General features: G+C 48.6%; 1 protein-coding gene across 1 annotated transcript in view; it reads right to left on the bottom strand.

Annotated features, from left to right (window-relative positions):
* PSMD12 (proteasome 26S subunit, non-ATPase 12) overlaps positions 1-20,556 on the bottom strand; it is a 270,699-nt gene that overhangs the window by 184,996 nt on the left and 65,147 nt on the right. Inside the window, exon 3 of the mRNA XM_069655033.1 lies at positions 10,404-10,532. Coding sequence (XP_069511134.1) covers positions 10,404-10,532 — 129 coding nt within the window. The remainder of the gene's footprint in view (positions 1-10,403; positions 10,533-20,556) is intronic.

Below are 20,556 nucleotides of genomic sequence, written 5' to 3'. Positions count from 1 at the left end.
AGAGGTTCCTCCGTCGGTAACGGTAGCCTCGTCCTTATCTCGGAGCATAAGGACTGTATGGCCAACAAAATGGCCGCCGAGTTGTCTTGCGGCGCTGGCAGAGGGGAATCCGACGGGCGAGCAGGGGCCCCGTCGGTCTCCTCGACGATGTCGTCGTCGACACCTGCGTCGGGGTCCATTCCGACGGGCTGGCCTTCTTCCACGCCTAGGCCGTGGCTTAAGACCTCGATCAGTTCCTCTTCTGAGGTTGAGGCCGACTCTACGACGACGCCCTGCCCCCCCCTTCTTCCCCACGGAGGGTTTCACGGGGGTCCTATCGATGGGCACAAAGGAAGACTCCCTCCGAGGAGGCAGGGAGATTCTGGGCCCTGAGGTCGCCACCACTGGTGCAGCCACCACAGGCTGAGCCAGGGCCGCCGCGACCGTTTCGATAGAGGGCTTGGTCGGATGGATCAAGGCCTTCACCACCTTAGGTGCGCTCACCGCCTTATCCTTGAGGGAGGGGGCACTGCCACGCTCCTCCTCTGCCTTAGAGCTCGACCGGGGCCTCTCCAGGAGCTTCGCCGGGTGCTCGGCCTTCCTCTTACCCGACCCAGAGCGTTGGCTCGTGGTTGATGGTGCCGGGGAGGGTGCGCCCTGCCTGGCGCCCGCAGAGCCCGACCGTTCGGCGCTCCCGGTGCCAGCGGACTCGCGGTGCTTGGCCTTATGTTGGGCCCCCGTCGCCGGGGCGCCCTCAAAGGTCTTAGAAGACCGCTCGGATTTCTTCTTCTTCTCGCCAGACGGGCTCTTACCCTCCAGCCAGTTGGCGAGACGTTGATGGCGGTCCTTCATGGTCCGTTCCGACATGTTGCCGCAAAACGCACAGTCCTTCTCCACGTGCGTCTTGTCCTCATGAAGGCAGTAAAGGCAGAAAGAGTGTTCGTCCTCCTTGAAGACGTTCTGCAGCTGGCATCCAGGGCAGACCCTGAACAGCTTTCCGGGCGTCGAGCTTCCCTTCTCCTGGGCCATCTCCGAGACAGGGCCTGAGAAGCTTCTGGAGTCCTCCGAAGTGTAGCTCGACGAAATCTTCACCCTTGAGGGGCACAGATGAATCCGACACGGGTCCCCGTTGATCGGATGTAGGATCGGTGGAGCTTGAGGCTCTTTTGACCGAAAGAATCGAAGTTTTTGTAAAAAGCGCGAAAAAATAGCACTAACGCTCGAGAGCAATAGCACGAGGATCCCAACACATGAACGTGCGGTAAAAATCTGAAGATGGCTGCCAGAGGCGGTGCTTAGGTAGAGGGCAGTCATTGGCTGTGGTCAGTATGACGCAGAGACCAGTGATTGGTTATTACTACGAAAGACAGATCAGAAACGAAACTGATACTGGTTTTTTCTTTACCGAGGATTCCCAGCCTGACGACGGGGAATATTCATGAGCATGTGAATCCATGCCAGACCCCATGCTGGAGAATATAAACTATCCCTTGGTACACAGGCCCCACCTTCTAGCATTAGGTCTGTACAACTCAAAGGTTTGGTAGTATGGCAGAGCAGCCAGGGTTACCTTGGGCGGGAAATGCAAGCTGTAGGCAAGTACAATTAACTCAGTAAATACACAGGCCCAAAAGAAACACTTGTAGTTCTAGTAAAATAAATATTTAATATAAACATGGTCAAGTTATATTCAGGTTAGTGCTATTTTCAACTTAACACAATATAAAACATAATCAACACAGTGAGTATACCAATAGTAGGGAATTATAGAGGTCATGAACACAGCTGAATGTTAAGTAAAATCAAATCATGTGTTATAGTAACTCAGAAAATGTTTAGTTGTAGGAATAAAAGGTGTTATACATCACCAAGCAGTTTAATACTTTAAAGACTTGCAACACTTTTCCTAGGCCTTAAGGCTTTAGCAGTCCATCCCTATCTAGGTATGAGTTCTTAAGTCAGATTGGAGGTAAAGCAGGTGGGTCACAGCAGCAGAAAAGGCAAAGATCCAGAGGATGCTTATACAGGTTGGCGAAATGCTTTTGTAGGTCAACAAGGTTTCAGGGACCTTGGGAAAGGCTCCCTATGGGCGCACATGTGTTAGGCATGTGCGAACAGTATGGGCACTGCAATTTGATCGGAGGACCCCGGGTATTGGTGGTTTGCAGCAGAGGACGGTCACAGCACATTGTGGGATGGCTCATCTTGCAGGTCGTCCTACGGCTAGTTGGTCCCACCAGTCAAAGGGAAGGAGTCGTCCTCAGCTGAAGGCTGGATATGAGTTAGCCGTACAGATAAGGTGCGTATCTTGGCTTTATACGCATGTAATTAAAGCCATTATGGAGAATTTAATTTTCTTCTGCGTACGGTTTACGCTGTATTTATTTTCATTAAAAAGCATACTTTCCTCCACCAGATGGCAGTAGAGGGCAATAATCTCCTTATCCGAGTGTATTACACAACTTCTTTTATTAAATCACTGAAAGTACAGTGGGGTTAACTAGATTTTTGGGACTTCTAGTTTACCATTCAGGCTTAACATGTTGATGTAAGGATTTACATGTTGCCATGTGGTGTTATTATGCAATTTGTGTTTTTGGAAGTACACTCTTTAAGACATCATTACTGTAGGCCTTGAAATCCAAACTATTTGAACTGAGTAACACTTTGAAAGTATGTGGTCAAATTTGCAGAGTGGATTACAATCCCTGCTTCACTGTTCAGCCAAGGTTTGTGATCCTGGTCCCTGGTCCCCTGTCCCCATACTCCACCTTGCCTCCCACCCCATCTGTCCGGCCATCCTACTCCCTCCTTTTTGGATGCAACCAGAGGACCACTAGTTCCTTTTTTCCCACTTCCACCACTGATGTGATTAGCGGTCATGGGCTGAATTTGCTGTGCGTCTTAACAGAACGCTCCGAAACAGGGTCCCTCCTATTCATCTAGATAAAAGGACATCATTTTATTGTGAAGGCTACGCAAAGTACAAATCGGGACTTGGGCCGAAAGAGTGAGAAATGGTACAGAAAGGTGGGTAGAACATTCATTTTTATGTTCGTAACAAGACAGAGCCACAATATCTTCTGGGCCCGACACCGGTCCAAGCAGTCAGCTAGTACAGTGAAAAGGGGAGGGAGATCTCATATAGAGACTTGATGTCTGATGGAATTGACACCCAAGCAGTCCACTGAATAGTGCTTCCAGGGTATCGGACAGTCAACTGATATACCATTTACCACTTATTGTGAAATCAATACCGCTAAGCCCAGAGACTTCGTGTAATTCACTGAGAACCCTGAAACCTGATCAAAGTCAAGTTCATCCATGAAGTGATATTCCCACCTCAGTTAATGTCACTAGAACATAGTAGGCATAGAGAGACACCTTATATTCCTTGCCTTCCTGTATTACTGTTATTTCAGAAACTAGTAGCAAAAGGGTCCATAGAAAGGTTAACAAGGGGAACAGGGGACAACCTTGCCTCGTCCCCCTAGTAATCCAAATAGGTGGCAATGATTTCCAATTAACCCTGATTTGTGCGGTTTAAGCGGCAGTTTGCAAGGAGGTATTTTTGAAGAAAAAAAAAAAAGAAATCAGATCAAAACCGCAATTATATAGAAGAGTCCTAAGATAATACCAGTCTAACTGGTCAAAGAGTAATGGGCATCTAGTGTGATAACACCCAATTCCAGTCTTGCAGTTGAAGCCAATTCAAACCACATTAAAGGATCCTCCTAATATTGTCATGTGCATTTCTATGGACTATGAAGCCTGTCTGATCGGGAGGATCAGACAAGAAGGCGGACCCATCAATCAGCTTGCAAGGATTGTTTAATAGATCTTAGGATCAATAGTCATGATAGTTTTAGGCCGATAAGAATCTAGTAAATTAGGGTCCTTATTTAAAGATTAAAATTGTAGACTATTCCTGCATCGATGGGGTAATGCACCTCAGGGTGGGCCAGGTGTTGAGGAGCTTTGTTAAATGGGAATCAGTAGGGCACAGAATGTTTTATAAACCTATGATGTGAAACCATCAGGGGGTTGTATTTTAAGGGATTTAATAGCAAGCTTGAATTCCTCTTCTCATATTGGCTGTTCCAAAAGTGTCCGCACCTCGTGAGAGAGTTCGGAGAGCTGCAGACCCCAGATAGTCTAATTGGACACATGACATTGTGGAATAATGATGAACAAAATCCAACTTACTGATAGTATAGGAATAAAACCTATCCATCTTTCAAAACCCAAATGTTATGGGTGTTTCGCTTGGCTAATTTATGTGCTAGAAGCCTGCTCACCTTATTCCCTTTAGTGAAGTACTATGGTTTCGTTTTCAAGATTGCCTGGGTGGCTCCTTTCACTAGGTTGGCCTCACACTGAGCCCTAGCAACTTTTAGTTGCCACCTAGCTTTCAATGAACCCAAAGCCTTGTGTTTTTTTCTGCCAAGTCTGCTTTGAATCATTCCATAGTCTTAATGTAGGCAGATAGCAATTTTATCAGCTCTCCCATGATGACTGCTTTCATCAGGTCTCAGACCACACCCAAAAGGTGTGGCCTGTCGTAGATCGATTTCAAAATAGTCCACTATGGTTTGCCTTCACTCCAGACATACCATAATCTCTGAGATTTTCAGACGGGGCACTCAAGGACAACAACCAAGATCCTAAGCGAGACAGGAACATGAATGCAGAGAATACTGATGTGTATGCAGGCGACTGAACTAAAGGGAACAATGAAGGAAGAGTCCAGAAGATCGCCAATTCTCTAGTAGACTCTGTGGAAAATGGAAAAGTGAGTCATTTCTACAGACGGAGTTCCTAGATGTCCGAGCCCCAGTTCAACCAGAATCTTTGTGAAAGCCAGTGAATTTCTAAAGTCTACTTGTGTTGCTGGGAGCGAATGGTCAAGGTCAGGTGCCAGATTGAAATCTTTCCCCACCACTGTTGTACCCTCAGCAAGGGCTTGAGCGCGGGAGCATAAAGTGAGATGAACGTGAATTTGTGTCCCATGAAATCCCTTTTAAAAAACACATGAACCTCGCATTTGGAACCTGTAAATTCCCAGATTTCACAAACGAGGTTGTCCTCGCAAACAAAATTGCTACTACTCTTTTTGCACCATCTGACACAAAGTAGCCTTGAGGGAAGCCTCTGTGGGCTTGCCTACTCTTGACAGGCGAGTCTCCTGAAGAAAGACCACTGAGGTGAACAACAACCTGATTTTGCCCAAGTTTCCTCTTGACAAGACAGTTCAAACCCCTGGGCATTCCAGGACAGCATACAATGGGAGTCGTCAGGGAGGTCTGTCGTAGATTTCACTTGCATAAATTTCCATCTTTTGAAATGGCCTCACTCAAACCTCCACATATATCCAGAACCTGAAAGCTGTCCGGCTTAACAGTTTCCCCGCCCTGAAGGCCCTTTAAGGTGAGGCCCTCCTCCAGCTACACAGCTCACTGGCCCCAGCCGAGCTGAGTCGCCACACAAATATAAAGGAGCCACCGGCATCCCCTCAACCACAGCCAGCAAAAGCCTGTTGGCGCGCCACTCAAAACAGGACACCCGTAGAGCCAAGTTCTGGTCACAATACTACAGCGCGCGTGTCCAGCATTGCCGGAGTAGGTCCTCTACTTTGTTATCTCACCAATCGCATAATCACAACACTAGCCCCAGCACTGGTAACTCGCTACACAGAGTTAGCGGAGGATCACGCAGAAGCCAGAATCAGGGGAGGGGCAGGGGTGGGCTCTCTACCAGCAAAGGCGGCTGAAAGTGGTGTGCAGAGCCCAGAGAAGCGACACCTGCAGGCGGCCCCTCGAACTCAAGGAGCACCATAGTGGCAAGATTACAGCAAAGGCAACCGCCCCTGCCTAAAGAAACACTGGGATCTCGACCAAGCCCTCTGACAGTATCAATGCGGAGGGGGTCGCGACTACCTCCCGTATGGCACCAATCTCCCAGAGCATTCGGTTCCCTCGAGCAGGAATCCTATGGAGATGGGCCTCGGTCACGTCCCACACTGTCAGCAATTAAGGCACTGTAGACTGCTCACACTGCTGTACGCCGCTACACCTTTGCCAGCATGAATGTCGGGCAAGGATCACGCCACTTGACACTCTGGCTTCAGCAATGGGTAGCCCGGGCCAGATCTCAAGTGGTGCCCCAAATAAAGGCTATAAGTCGCTGAATGGATATCCAGAGGAACACAGGCAGCCATGTTGTCCCCAGGCTAGCAAGGCCACACACCCAACTTAATCTATTTAACGAACGTCCCACATGTATAATGCTCTTGCAACAAATATACTGGGATTGGTGGTACGCTGTCTACTAACACCTTATTCTGCAGAAGCAAGTCTTGCTTACTGGTCAATGCGGATACCTCATACCCTAGAACAAACCAAGCATCTTGCTTCCTTTATCTAGTGACAGCACAAGAGAACTTAAACAAACCTAAACCCACTAAATCTCAGGATCCCAAAAACACCATCACTGGACCAATAATGCTAGATCTCTAGTGGCTCATGCCACAGAAATAGCAGACCTGATCACCATGGATGACCTTGACATTTTAGCCATCACAGTGTCACGGCTGCACGCCGCAGCTGGCCCTGCCCTCACCTTGGCAGTCCCTGATAACTACAAAAATTCTCAGAGTGGGCAGAACTGACGCCAGAGTGGGTGGCTTAGCCCTCATCGCTAAATAAAACCTCGCAATAAGACCAACCCCATCACCATTAATTAAATCTTGTGAAATTCTTACTGCTAAAGTACCAATCTCCAACTCCTGCCATTTACCTAATATATATATAGACCTCCAGGACCCATTGGTACCTTTGAGGAGAAGATCTCCAGCAGTCTTGCAAATATCAAAGATTCATCACAACTATTAATACATGGTGACTTTAACCTTGGGTTTAATTACCCTGCTGACAAACATGCTCAAGCAGTAGCTAATATCCCCTCAGAACAGGGACTTACCAAAGAGTATCTCTAACGACTCATGTCAAAGGAAGGACGCTAGACTGGGTGGGTGGCTGACCTAAACTGTGAAACTTCTATCACTTTCATAACACCACAACCTTGGACAGACCACCTCCCCAATTGCTTTCACCCTAGCAATCGACAAATGTCTAAAGATAAGGTCATAGCACCACCCCTCCCCACTAGGAGCAAAAGAAATATCACGGCAGATCGGATACTACCATATATCCTACCGTCCTTAAAACTTACTCCCGAATGCCACCGACACCAACTTACTAGTCGAGGCGTATAATAATACAATGTCTAAACAATTAGACATTATCGCACCTATCAAAATGCGTAGAAGTAAACAGAGTGCACATCTAAATGCCTGGTTTACACCACAACTTAAAGCCCTTAGATTACAAAAAAGAAAACTGGAAACCAAATGGTGACCTACTCATTCTGAAGAAAACAAGATGAACCTGACTAAGTTCGCAGACAATTATAAAAAAGAAACAATCCGTACCAAGAAAGATTTATACAACGAAAGAATCACTAAAGCTAGTTCCAATACTAAGGAACCATTTGTGATTCTACGAGAAATGGAAGCTCCCATTCCTCACACAGACAACGTGGTCAAGGACAAACCCTGGTGCACAAGCATACAGAATGCCTTAGCAACCAAAATAATATCACTCCAAAATAAGGTTGCTGACAAGAAAGCCACCTTGCCTAATCATGATATGCAATCTAAAATCACCAATGAACCTCCCATTACATCAGATCAATTTAGATTTTCTAAAGTATCCACCCTTGAAACTGAAAAAATTATCTCCTCCCTGAAACCGTCAAAGTGCCAGCGTGACAAGTGTCCCACCCAGATAAACAAAGACGTAGCTAGAGACTTGGCGCTGTTCATATCTAAACTAATTAACGCCTCCTCCATCACTAATTTTGTCCCAAGTAACCTAAAAGAGGGTTGGGGTCTTACCTCTGCTAAAAAAGCAAACTCTGGACCCCTCCATCCAAACTATAGGCATATTACAACAGTGCCCTTACTTCTTAAAATACTTGCTAAAGTAGTGCATCTTCAAATTCAGAAATACCTCGAAACTAACCATTTTAGGATCCTGCCAATCCGGCTTCAGGCCACAACATGGCACTGAAACGGCATTAATCGATTTAAAAACTCAAATTGATTAGCTGAAGGACAAAAAGGGAAAACTGCCATGTTACTCCTCGTTGACCGGTCGCCCACCTTGTCCTTGACCTGGTGGAGCACAAAGTTCTGTGCAAACACCTGGCTTCGGCTGCTCATTTCTTGTCTGTTTGACAAAATTGGACAGTCTTGGTGTCGCCTACACCAACTATGCAGATGACACGCAGATCCTCATACCCCTTTCGGGCGCTTACATCAAGGACACAGATTTGGTAAATAAAATGTACCTCCTCCTCATTCAGGCATGGATGGCAGCCCATGGCCTGAATGACGGCAAAACGGAGCTCCAGATTCTTGGAACAGCTGGCAAGCTAAAAAAATTGAATACAAACTATTCCGCCTTCAAGATCGATGGAAATATAATTAAGGTAGTAAATGAAGTAAAAACGTTTGGTTTCTACCTCGACTCCACACTTAACCCGTTTATAGTGATTATTTCCACAAAAAAAAAAGAAAAAAAAAAAAAAGCGCTGTGAAAAGCTATATTTAACATGCAAACTGCATTTCTTTCTAAACCAATCCATCGACAATAGTCATGGACTGGTTTCAATTGAAATGAACTTTCACATGTTAAAAGTATCATTTCAATGCTTTTTTTTGTAACTTTGAAACGTTACATGGAGCTGTCCAGTGCTGTAATGTCAGCACTGGACAGCTCCATGCAATGTTTCAAAGTTTTTGTGTATATTAGGGGTACCCCCTCAGCCCCGAAGCCCCAAGCCTCTGGCCACGGCCCTAACGCTAATATAAGACTTAAACTAACCCTAGCCCCAACCCCTAAACCCCAAACCCTAACCCTGGACCCAGCCCTGCACTGATACTTATCATCACATGTCAATGGCACCTTCGAATTTCTCTCAACGAAATTGTCATTCAAAAGAAAGGCATTTCGACCAACAAAAACATTTTTTTTTTAAAAAAAGGTTTGCCATTCGAATCTTTTACATTCGTTAGAATGACCGGATACCCACTAACCCGAAGCAAACAAGGCAACCATGTAGCATCAGCAACAGCCTACACATGGAAGCTAATCAGGGCCCACAGGCCATTCTTAGCCAAACTAAGCTGCATCATCCTTGCTAACGCCTTAAAACTCTCAAAATTGGATTATTATAACGCCCTATACCTAGGTGCAAATAAGTATATTCTGGACAAAATCCAAATCTTACAGAATAATGCTCTAAGAACTGCTCTGAACATTCCCAACAGAGAAAATGTATCAGATCTTAGGAGAGAATATCATTGGCTGAAGAAAAATGATAGAATCTTGCTTAAAAAAGCTTCCCTTACCTACAAATGCCTCAACAAAGCGGAACTCCCTTACCTAACCGAGAGAATAGTCAGAAAATCCTCCACCCGCCCCCTCTAGATCTGCAAACTCATTTTGCCTTAACATACCTGGATTTAATAAAAAAAAAAATCTGGTGGTAGTAGCTTCCCAGTTAAAGTTGCAGAGACTTGGAACGCACTTCCTCTTTCACTCAGAGTGGACCAATCCTTCCTCAGCTTTAGACGCCATACCCTGAACTGGTTGCGATCAAACGACATTTGATTCTGCTGTACCCTACTCAGTCTGCATGTATCATGTACCCTACTATTTTTCATTCTTGCCTGTATAATCCTGTTGCCAATATTACATACTATGTAACTTAAGCCTAAAGTATTCTTGTATTCGTTGTGCCCAGTTACCTCCGGGTTCAGTGCGCCTTACAAATAAAACAAACATGCTTTGAGAACGACGACGTATGTACAGCAGTTAACAGCTTGTTTTGGGCAGGAAAGTAAACATGCACCATATAAAATGGGCCAACTAGTTTGGAACACATAACCATTACAAATATGTATGCAGACTCCTCAGTCTCTATGACACAGGCACTATAATAAATACTCATTCTCCAATTATTGGAAAGAAACATTAATCGCTCCTTATCATATTGCTCAAAGATCAAAGATTTCCATAGTCACCCTACCACATGCCTTGCTGACTCTCGAGCTGGCAAGACCTCAGACACCTCACCATCGTTCATGTAGGCCTCACCATCCTTCATGTAGGCCTCACCATCCACCGATTGTTATCCAACGACCACTAAAACGCCCCCCTCCCACAGATAACTTTCTCAACCGGATTACTTTTATAAAAAAAAAAAACTTTAACTGGAAGATTTCCTTACTAGGGTCAGGCCATGAAAACAGCTTTATTTTCGATATAAAATATGCAGTTTTTAAAGCATCTTAAACTTACTTGTTTTAGTTGACTTCTCCTCTTTGACAAAATAATTATATTTTCATTAAGGGCGTCCCATTCTTTAGCTTCATAACACATTTTCACCACAGCAACCAAGATGCGAGATGTAGACACCATGTCAGACGCCTGAAATTAAAAAGCTAAAATAATTCAGTATGCATGCTGCATTCAAAAATAAAAATGGGGTAAGAGGGTTATGAAACAATTTTGCAACGAGAGTGTTATGGAGTCTTGGTTTAAAAAAACATGAATATTCAAAGAATTGCTTAGTCGGTGAAGAAAAGATTTTGTTGTGGAAAACAAAAAGAAAATAATTTTAAAACCAATTTACTTTTTCTCCAAAGGTGCAATTAGTGCAACTGGTTAAAATGTAGAGGACATGGCATCCACGTCCTCAGAACACCCATTATAACCCCTGGATGAAACACTAGGAACAAGTTACTTACCTGTAACTGTTGTTCTCCAGCATGGGTCTGGCATGGATTCACATGCTCATGAATATTCCCCGTCGTCAGGTTGGGAATCCTCGGTAAAGAAAAAACCAGTATCAGTTTCGTTTCTGATCTGTCTTTCGTAGTAATAACCAATCACTGGTCTCTGCGTCATACTGACCACAGCCAATGACTGCCCTCTACCTAAGCACCGCCTCTGGCAGCCATCTTCAGATTTGGAAGCACGTGAAGTGGCATTATGACCAAGTGAAGAGCCGCAGAGGGGTAGGCGGGAGGGTTCGCATGTGAATCCATGCCAGACCCATGCTGGAGAACAACAGTTACAGGTAAGTAACTTGTTCCTTCTCCAGCATGGGGTCTGGCATGGATTCACATGCTCATGAATAAAGAATACATAGCAGTACACACATGCACAACCACGGGAGGTGGCAAAGGCTCAACATTAAGCATTACATCAAACTCAACATTAAGCATCTTACCTCCCCACCAGGCTCACCTCAGGCAAACAGGTTGCGCAGCACTGCTTGGCCGACCCTGGACTCCTCCCTGGAATCCCGATCAACGCAGTAGAACTTCGTGAAGGTGTGCGTCGACCTCCACGTAGCAGCCCTGCATATGTCCAGCAGGGGCACACCAGAAAGGAACGCCGTGGTAGCTGCGATCGCTCTGGTGGAATCGGCTCTCGGATGGCCAGGCAGCGGTCGGTTTGCCAACCGATGACAGTACATGATACAGCCGGAGAGCCATCTGGAAATGGAAGCCTTCGAGAGAGCCTTCCCCTGATTGACAGGTCCAAAGTTCACAAAGAGTTGTGACGTCTTCCGAAAACACTTCGTGCGGTCCACGTAGAACTTCAGCGCTCTAGCCACATCCAGCGAGTGCAAAGTTCTCTCAGCCGGCGACCAAGGCGACGGGAAGAATACAGGCAACACCAAGGGTTCGTTGAGGTGGAAGTCCGACGGTACCTTGGGCATGAAGGAGGGGTGCGTCCTGAGCACTACCCTCGTGTCGTGAAAAGTCAAGTACGGGGCCTTGCAGGAAAGGGCCTGGATCTCTCCCACCCGTCGTGCGGAGGTGACGGCCACAAGAAACGCTGTTTTCCACGACAGAAACTTCAACGGGGCCGAGTGCAGAGGCTCGAACGGAGGTCCCATGAGCTTGGTCAGCACCACGTTGAGCTCCCACGCCGGGGCCGGAGCCTTCACCGGCAGAACGATCTGAACAGTCCCTTCATGAACTCTTTCACCAGACGATGAGACCACAAGGACGTCCGCCCCGTGGTTCTGGTGTATCGGGAGATCGCAGCAAGATGAATCTTGATGGACGCGTGTGCCAGTCCAGCTTTGGCCAGCGTCAGCAGGTACGGCAGTACTTGGGGAGCCGTAATCCGTAGAGGGTTAATCTTCTGTGCGTGGCACCAGACAGAGAACCTCTTCCATTTGTGTCCGTAGCATTTAAGAGTCGAGGACGCCCTGGCCTTTGCAAGAACCTCTCTGCAGTCGGCCGGTATGTCGTATCCTCCAAACTCTAGCGCTGCAGGAGCCAGGCCTGCAAGTTCAGCGATTTCGGGTCGTGGTGGAGGATGGCGCCTCCTTCCCTGGAGAGCAGATCCGCGTCCACCGGCAGCTTGATTGGCGGGGACGCTGACAAGTCCAGAAGGTCCGGGAACCATATCTGCCTCGGCCACGCAGGTGCGACGAGGACCATCCTGCACCGTGATCTCTTGAGCTGGTTGACGAGCCGGATTAGCAGTGGCAAAGGAGGGAACGCGTAGAGGAACAGGCCCTCCCAGGGGAACGAGAAAGCATCGCCCATGCTCCTCGCCTGGGGAAACCTGCTTGCGAACCTCCGGCACTTGGAGTTCGTCGCCGTCGCGAACAGGTCGATCTGGGGTGTGCCCCACCGTCAGAAGAGGCGATCCACTAGATCCTGCCGTAGTTCCCACTCGTGGCACGAGCGCAGCTCCCTGCTGAGTGAGTCGGCGATGGTGTTTTTTATCCCTGCCAGATGAAACGGCACCAGAAACATCCCTTGGGCGACTGCCCAATGCCACAGGTCCTGCGCCTCCTTGGACAGTGCTGGGGACCTGGTTCCGCCCTGTTTCCTGATGTAAAACATGGTGGTGGTGTTGTCGGTGAAGATCCTCACCACCTTGCCCTTGAGGGACAGAAGGAAGGACCTGAGGGCCCAAAACACTGCACGGAGCTCCAGGACGTTGATATGTAAGGATTTCTCCGTCGGGAGCCAAAGGCCTCTTGCGTGCAGATTTTCGGTGTGCGCTCCCCACCCTTCCAGGGAGGCATCCGTGGTCACTGTCTCCTGGTGGGCTGGGGTCTGGAAGTCCATGCCCGCCGTCAAATGCGCGCGGGTGCCCCACCACCGGATCGCTCGTCGGAAACTCTTGTCGAGTGTGATTCTTTCCTCGAAGCTGAACACAAAAGAACTATGGGGTGGGAATGCACAGCTCATGTAAATCAGGATAATTGATGTGGAGTAGAAGCACACCAAAGGTGTTAGTTCACACTATTAAATAAAGAAATAATGTCAATGAATTTTATGGTGAAATTTCGGGTGCAGGCGGGCTAACGTCACAAGACCACTTGGGACAAAATATCTAAACAACCTAAACTACCTATTGCTAGGCAGTAAGCCCAAATGCACTCCTACCGAATCTTCGTTCGGGAGTTAAATGTTGACTCTTAGTTGATCAATTAATACTCTCATGTGGAGAGAGTGTTAATTGAGTCTTGACTTTAACAAATTACAAAATAGAAAATAAATAACATCAATAAAGGATAAATCAGGCATGTAAGATCACTTATGTAACCAATTATACAGATCTGGTACTGACCAATACTTTTTGATACTTTTTAATAGACCTCTCAAGGTCTGTTTTTTCAAACAAATATACAATGTACAAAAGAATTATTCAGACAATGGTGAAGCATCCAGGAATTCTCATTCCAATTAACAAACAGAGTATAACCTGGTTTGTAAAGGTACATAAATGTAACAAAAGCAGAAAGCAAGTAGCTCAAAGCTTAGCCTTATTATTCACATCCTGTAAATGTTCAAAGGGACATGTATACATTTCAATAACCAATTGTAAACCAGCGATATAAATTTAACAAACAGCAATAAGTTCACTCTTAGGGTTTTTGTATTGTGAAGTAACACCATTCAGGGAAGCCCCTTTTAATAGGTGACATAGGTAACCAACGCGTTTCGGATTGAATGATCCATCTTCAGGGTGGGGACTTCACTGTTCCTGTATGTAGTAGAGTAGTGATTGTTAAATGCGTTCTAAAAGCCTTTCCTGCGGGAAATTCAAAAGAATAAACATTACCATTTAAGCTAATCAGTGAGGTTAACGGATATAATTTTAAACCGAAATAAGTAGAGAGATAATGGGTACTAACCTCAATCTGAGGCTGATAAAGTTCCAATTCAGACCCAGTCAACAGCTGAAATGCGCCGGAGGCCGGGAAGTGACAGAATGCGGCCAGGACACCCTATAAGGAATAGTGACAGAGCAATGATCAGACCAAACAGTCGTGAGTCCTCTGGATGGTCATAACAAAGTTTTCTCAACGAGCTATGTCTAAGCTATCCACCGAGGGGATAGAAACAGATATTAAATGTATGTAGGAGCGCCAGCCTGGTATCTCGCTACGAGATACATGAAGTTCAAAGCATCACGCCAAGTGTAAAAAGGCGGGTGCAAAAAAGTGCAGACGCAGGTGCGCCGTCCAAACGGAGTCCAAAGACTTACCTAGGTTGCAGATAAACACCGAGTGAGCCGACCGCTGTAAGCGTAGCGGCTCCACTACGGTAGGCATTAGTTGGTGTCCCGGTAACCCCGCGCATGCGCGTTGGGCCAGCCGGGAAATCCGCCATATTGGTGTGGGCCACTCATCGCAGAGGGAGGAGCTCCATAGAGTAATAGGTAAGAGCACCTTGGAATCAATATAACCCATGTAGCGGGGTCTCTATATTAAATATGTAGAGGAAAGCACTCAAACAGAAATTGATTACTCTGGGATGCGAGTGGGGGCACCACCGCGAAACCAATAGGATTCGCGGGGTGCCCCCATCTCGCATCAATATAAATGACAATTCCATGGGGGGGTATCTCAGGTGGCCGCATCTCTGTACTAAAAAGAGGTATTGAACTGGCGAGTCAAGCCAATATAGCTATGTGCATTCCTAATCTACTAATCACCAAGTGACAAACATGGGTTATATTGATTCCAAGGTGCTCTTACCTATTACTCTATGGAGCTCCTCCCTCTGCGATGAGTGGCCCACACCAATATGGCGGATTTCCCGGCTGGCCCAACGCGCATGCGCGGGGTTACCGGGACACCAACTAATGCCTACCGTAGTGGAGCCGCTACGCTTACAGCGGTCGGCTCACTCGGTGTTTATCTGCAACCTAGGTAAGTCTTTGGACTCCGTTTGGACGGCGCACCTGCGTCTGCACTTTTTTGCACCCGCCTTTTTACACTTGGCGTGATGCTTTGAACTTCATGTATCTCGTAGCGAGATACCAGGCTGGCGCTCCTACATACATTTAATATCTGTTTCTATCCCCTCGGTGGATAGCTTAGACATAGCTCGTTGAGAAAACTTTGTTATGACCATCCAGAGGACTCACGACTGTTTGGTCTGATCATTGCTCTGTCACTATTCCTTATAGGGTGTCCTGGCCGCATTCTGTCACTTCCCGGCCTCCTGCGCATTTCAGCTGTTGACTGGGTCTGAATTGGAACTTTATCAGCCTCAGATTGAGGTTAGTACCCATTATCTCTCTACTTATTTCGGTTTAAAATTATATCAGTTAACCTCACTGATTAGCTTAAATGGTAATGTTTATTCTTTTGAATTTCCCGCAGGAAAGGCTTTTAGAACGCATTTAACAATCACTACTCTACTACATACAGGAACAGTGAAGTCCCCACCCTGAAGATGGATCATTCGATCTGAAACGCGTTGGTTACCTATGTCACCTATTAAAAGGGGCTTCCCTGAATGGTGTTACTTCACAATACAAAAACCCTAAGAGTGAACTTATTGCTGTTTGTTAAATTTATATCGCTGGTTTACAATTGGTTATTGAAATGTATACATGTCCCTTTGAACATTTACAGGATGTGAATAATAAGGCTAAGCTTTGAGCTACTTGCTTTCTGCTTTTGTTACATTTATGTACCTTTACAAACCAGGTTATACTCTGTTTGTTAATTGGAATGAGAATTCCTGGATGCTTCACCATTGTCTGAATAATTCTTTTGTACATTGTATATTTGTTTGAAAAAACAGACCTTGAGAGGTCTATTAAAAAGTATCAAAAAGTATTGGTCAGTACCAGATCTGTATAATTGGTTACATAAGTGATCTTACATGCCTGATTTATCCTTTATTGATGTTATTTATTTTCTATTTTGTAATTTGTTAAAGTCAAGACTCAATTAACACTCTCTCCACATGAGAGTATTAATTGATCAACTAAGAGTCAACATTTAACTCCCGAACGAAGATTCGGTAGGAGTGCATTTGGGCTTACTGCCTAGCAATAGGTAGTTTAGGTTGTTTAGGTTCTTTCCTCGAAGCTGCCCGTCGTTTGGATCCAGCGCGCGTCCAGGAACTCCTGCAACGGGCGCATCCGGAGCCTGCACATGGGAATGAGGTAGATGCAGGAAGACATCATTCCGAGGAGGGACTTGATGGACCTCACCTTGGCCGCGTCGGTCACCAACATCCGCTGCACCTTGCCCAGGATGGTCCTGGTCCTCTCCTCCGACGGGGAGGCCAGAAGGGACACTGTGTTGAGCCTCGCTCCCAGAAACAGAGCGTCTTGCGTGGGTACCAGGTGGGATTTGGCGTAGTTCACGGAGAATCCCAGGTCCGTGAGAAGTTGGACGGTCCTTGCCGTGTGAAACACGGCGAGCTCCCTTGTCTTGGCTCGGATGAGCCAGTCGTCCAGGTAGGGGTAGATGTGGATCCCTTCGCGGCGCAGCTGCGCCGCCACGGGTGCGAGGCACTTGGTGAACACCCTGGGTGCCGACCGTAGTCCAAAGGGGAGGGCTTTGAACTGGTAATGACGCCCTTGGACCACAAACCTGAGGAATTTTCGGTGCCCCTTCAGGATGGGAATATGGAAGTAGGCATCCTCCAAATACAACGACGACAGGAAGTCTCCTTCCTCCAGCTGACCCAGGACGTGCTGGAGGGTGACCATCCGGAACTTTTGCGCCTTGATGAACTTGTTCAGACGTCGCAGGTCCAGGATGGGGCGCCATCCCCCCCGTCTTCTTCTTCACGAGGAAGTATCTCGAGTAAACTCCGGAGCCCCGAAACCTCTTTGGGACGAGTTCGATGGCGCCCTTCCTGAGCATCGCCTTTACCTCCAGGAGAAGTTGAGGGACGTGAAGTTCTTTCCTGGCCACGGGGGGGACGCGCGGACACTTCCTTTGAAACTCGAGCGCGTGGCCCCGGGCCAAGGCGTCCAGCACCCTACGGTCGGTGGAGATGGACTCCCACACGCTGATGAAGCTCGCCAGCCGGCCTCCCACCGGGGTGCTTCGGTGGGGGCCCGACCCCACGGCCGGTTCAATCCTGCTTCGACGAGGCTTTGCCGCCTTGTCCTTGGCGACGACGGCGGGGTCCGCCAGACTTGCCTCGTCCTCTGTAGGCCTCCTGAGACGACTAGCGGGCCGCTTGACGGTAGGAGGAGAAACCGCCGCCGGAACCTTTGGAGGCGCCCTTGCCTCCGCTGCTCCGAAAGGGCGTCCGTCGTTGTTGCAGAACTCCAAGGGCCCCGGCCGTCGGTGTCCGCTTTAATGGCCTGAAGGGAATCGTCCACTGTTTTCCCAAACAGGTTGTTCCCAGGACTCTGGTCTGAACGTCTTGACGGAAGTCCGTAGCCTTGAGCCATCCACGCCGCCTAAGGCAAACGCCGTTGCCCAACTGGCGGAACCCAGTGTCGGCGATGTCCGTCGCAACAGTAATGGCGTGGTCCGAAGCCACCTCACCTTCCTGCAGGATCTCCAGGGCCTCTGCCCTCTTGTCGTCCGGCAAGAAGTCCAGCAGGGGAGCCAGTTTGTACCAGAGCTCCCTGTCGTATCGGGCCACGATAGCCAAGGCGTTGGCAGCTTTAATCGTCGTCGCTGCAGACGAGATGACTCTGCGTCCCATAGCGTCCAATTTCTTTCCCTCGCGGTCCGGTGGGGAAGTCGATGTGGAGGCCGCACCCCCCCCCGCTGCGGAGACAACGGAGTCCGGGGTAGGCTGCGCCCGGAGGCACAGGGGGGCCGTATCCGGGACCCGTTACTTTTTCTCGTACCGGTCTCTTCTAGCTGGCGTCGTGGAAGGGTTCTTGAGGAGGGTGAGGCCCTCATCCCAAATGTCGTCCAATAGAGGCACTGCGAGGACCGTCTTCCTCTTGGCCTCGCGCCGCTGATAAAGGAAACCTTCCTTCTTCTCCTCAGGGCAGAGTTGGAAAAGCTCAGATGCCCTGGCGATCATGGAGTGGAACGATCCAATCTCATCGGGCGGAGAAGCCCTGGTGGGAGGCGACGACGGTACATCCTCGTCGTATACCTCGTCGTCCGTACCCGTCGCTGCCGTGTCAGTCCCCGTATCATCCCCTCGGGTGGACGGGGAGGAGGGCTGGAAGGGGCGCGACGGCTGAAAAGGAGGAGGAGGGTGGATCCTTCTTTTCTTGGTAGGGGGAACCCCAGAAGGTCCCGGTTCTGGGTCCCCCGACGGGAGAGGTTCCGTCGGCAACGGTAGTCTCGTCCTTATCTCTGAGCATAAGGACTGTATAGCCAACAAAATGGCCACCGAGCTGTCTCGCGGCGCTGGCAGAGGGGAATCCGACGGGCGATCAGGGGCCCCGTCGGTACCCTCGACGATGTCGTCACCTGCGTCGGGATCCATCCCGACGGGCCGGTCTTCTTCCACGCCGAGGCCCTGGCTTAAGACTTCGACCAGCTCCTCCTCCGAGGTTGAGGCCGAATCTACAACGACGCCCTGCCCCCCCCCTTTTTCTTCCCCGCGGGGGATTTCACGGGGGTCCTATCGATGGGCACAAAAGAGGACTCCCTCCGAGGTGGCAGGGAGACTCTGAGCCCAGAGGTCGCCACCACTGGCGTAGCCTCCACAGGCTGAGCCAGGGCCGCCGCGACAGACTCGATAGAGGGCTTGGCCGGATGGATTAAGGCCTTCACCACCTTAGGTGCGCTCACCGCCTTATCCTTGAGGGGGGGGTGGGACAGTGCCTCGCTCCCCCTCCGCCTTCGAGCTCGACCGGGGCCTCTCTAGGAGCCTCGCCGGGTGCTCGGCCTTCCTCTTACCCGACCCAGAGCATTGGCTCGTGGTTGATGGTGCCGGGGAGGGTGCGCCCAGCCTGGCGCCCGTAGAGCCCGACCGTTCGGCGCTCCCAGTGCCAGCGGACTCGCGGTGCTTGGCCTTATGTTGGACCCCCGTCGCCGGGGCTTCCTCAAAGGTCTTAGAAGACCGCTCGGATTTCTTCCTCTTCTTCTCGCCGGACGGGCTCTTCCCTTCCAGCCAGTTGGCGAGACGTTGATGGCGGTCCTTCATGGTCCGCTCCGACATGTTGCCGCAAAACGCACAGTCCTTCTCCACGTGCGTCTTGTCCTCATGTAGGCAGTAAAGACAAAAAGAGTGTTCGTCCACCTTGAAGACGTTCTGCAGCTGGCATCCAGGGCAGACCCTGAACAGCTTTCCGGGCGTCGAGCTTCCCTTCTCCTGGGCCATGACCGGGCCTGAGAAACCTCTGGAGTCCTCCAAAAGCGTAGCTCGACGAAATCTTCACCCTTGAGGGGCGCAGACGAATCCGACACGGGTCCCCGTTGATCGGATGGAGAGTCGGTGGAGCTTGAGGCTCTTTTGACCGAAAAAATGAAGTTTTTGAGAAAAAACGTGAAAAAAATAGCACTAACGCTCGAGAGCAATAGCACGAGGATCCCAACACATGAACGTGCGGTAAAAATCTGAAGATGGCTGCCAGAGGCGGTGCTTAGGTAGAGGGCAGTCATTGGCTGTGGTCAGTATGACGCAGAGACCAGTGATTGGTTATTACTACGAAAGACAGATCAGAAACGAAACTGATACTGGTTTTTTTCTTTACCGAGGATTCCCAGCCTGACGACGGGGAATATTCATGAGCATGTGAATCCATGCCAGACCCCATGCTGGAGAATTGCAGCTCTTTTAAAACAAACTCCGAACCCTTCTCTGGAGTCTAATTTTTACATGTAACGGGTTGTCCCTGTAAGAATAAAGTCAGCAGTTACACCAATACCTCGGCCAATAGCCCCATCACCACGGGCACACGAAGCCATCAACTGTGTGCAAATGCATCCATTCCTTCAATACAGACCGCCCACAAACAGACCTGTACAGAGTACAAGTATACATCAACCCAACAGCAAAACCAGCCTGAATAATCCCACTTTCCCCACTAACCTAATCCACTCCCCTCCCCGCTTTCAGGTCCACGAGAGCGCCTGGAAACCAAGCAACTAGCAGAGAGGCACGGTATAAATCCCAACAACATACTTATGGACTTCCTTGGCCAGGTCCTGTAAATAAAATATTACATTCACCTATAGGATCAGCACTCCAATATAATTAACCCAGACATCTCTTCTCCCCCCACATTTCTTGTAGGA

Source organism: Ambystoma mexicanum, chromosome 3q, assembly GCF_040938575.1.
Source record: "Ambystoma mexicanum isolate Mex_15411 chromosome 3q, UKY_AmexF1_1, whole genome shotgun sequence".
NCBI classification, from domain to species: Eukaryota; Metazoa; Chordata; class Amphibia; order Caudata; family Ambystomatidae; genus Ambystoma; species Ambystoma mexicanum.
This window is presented reverse-complemented; position numbering and strand designations above follow the sequence as displayed.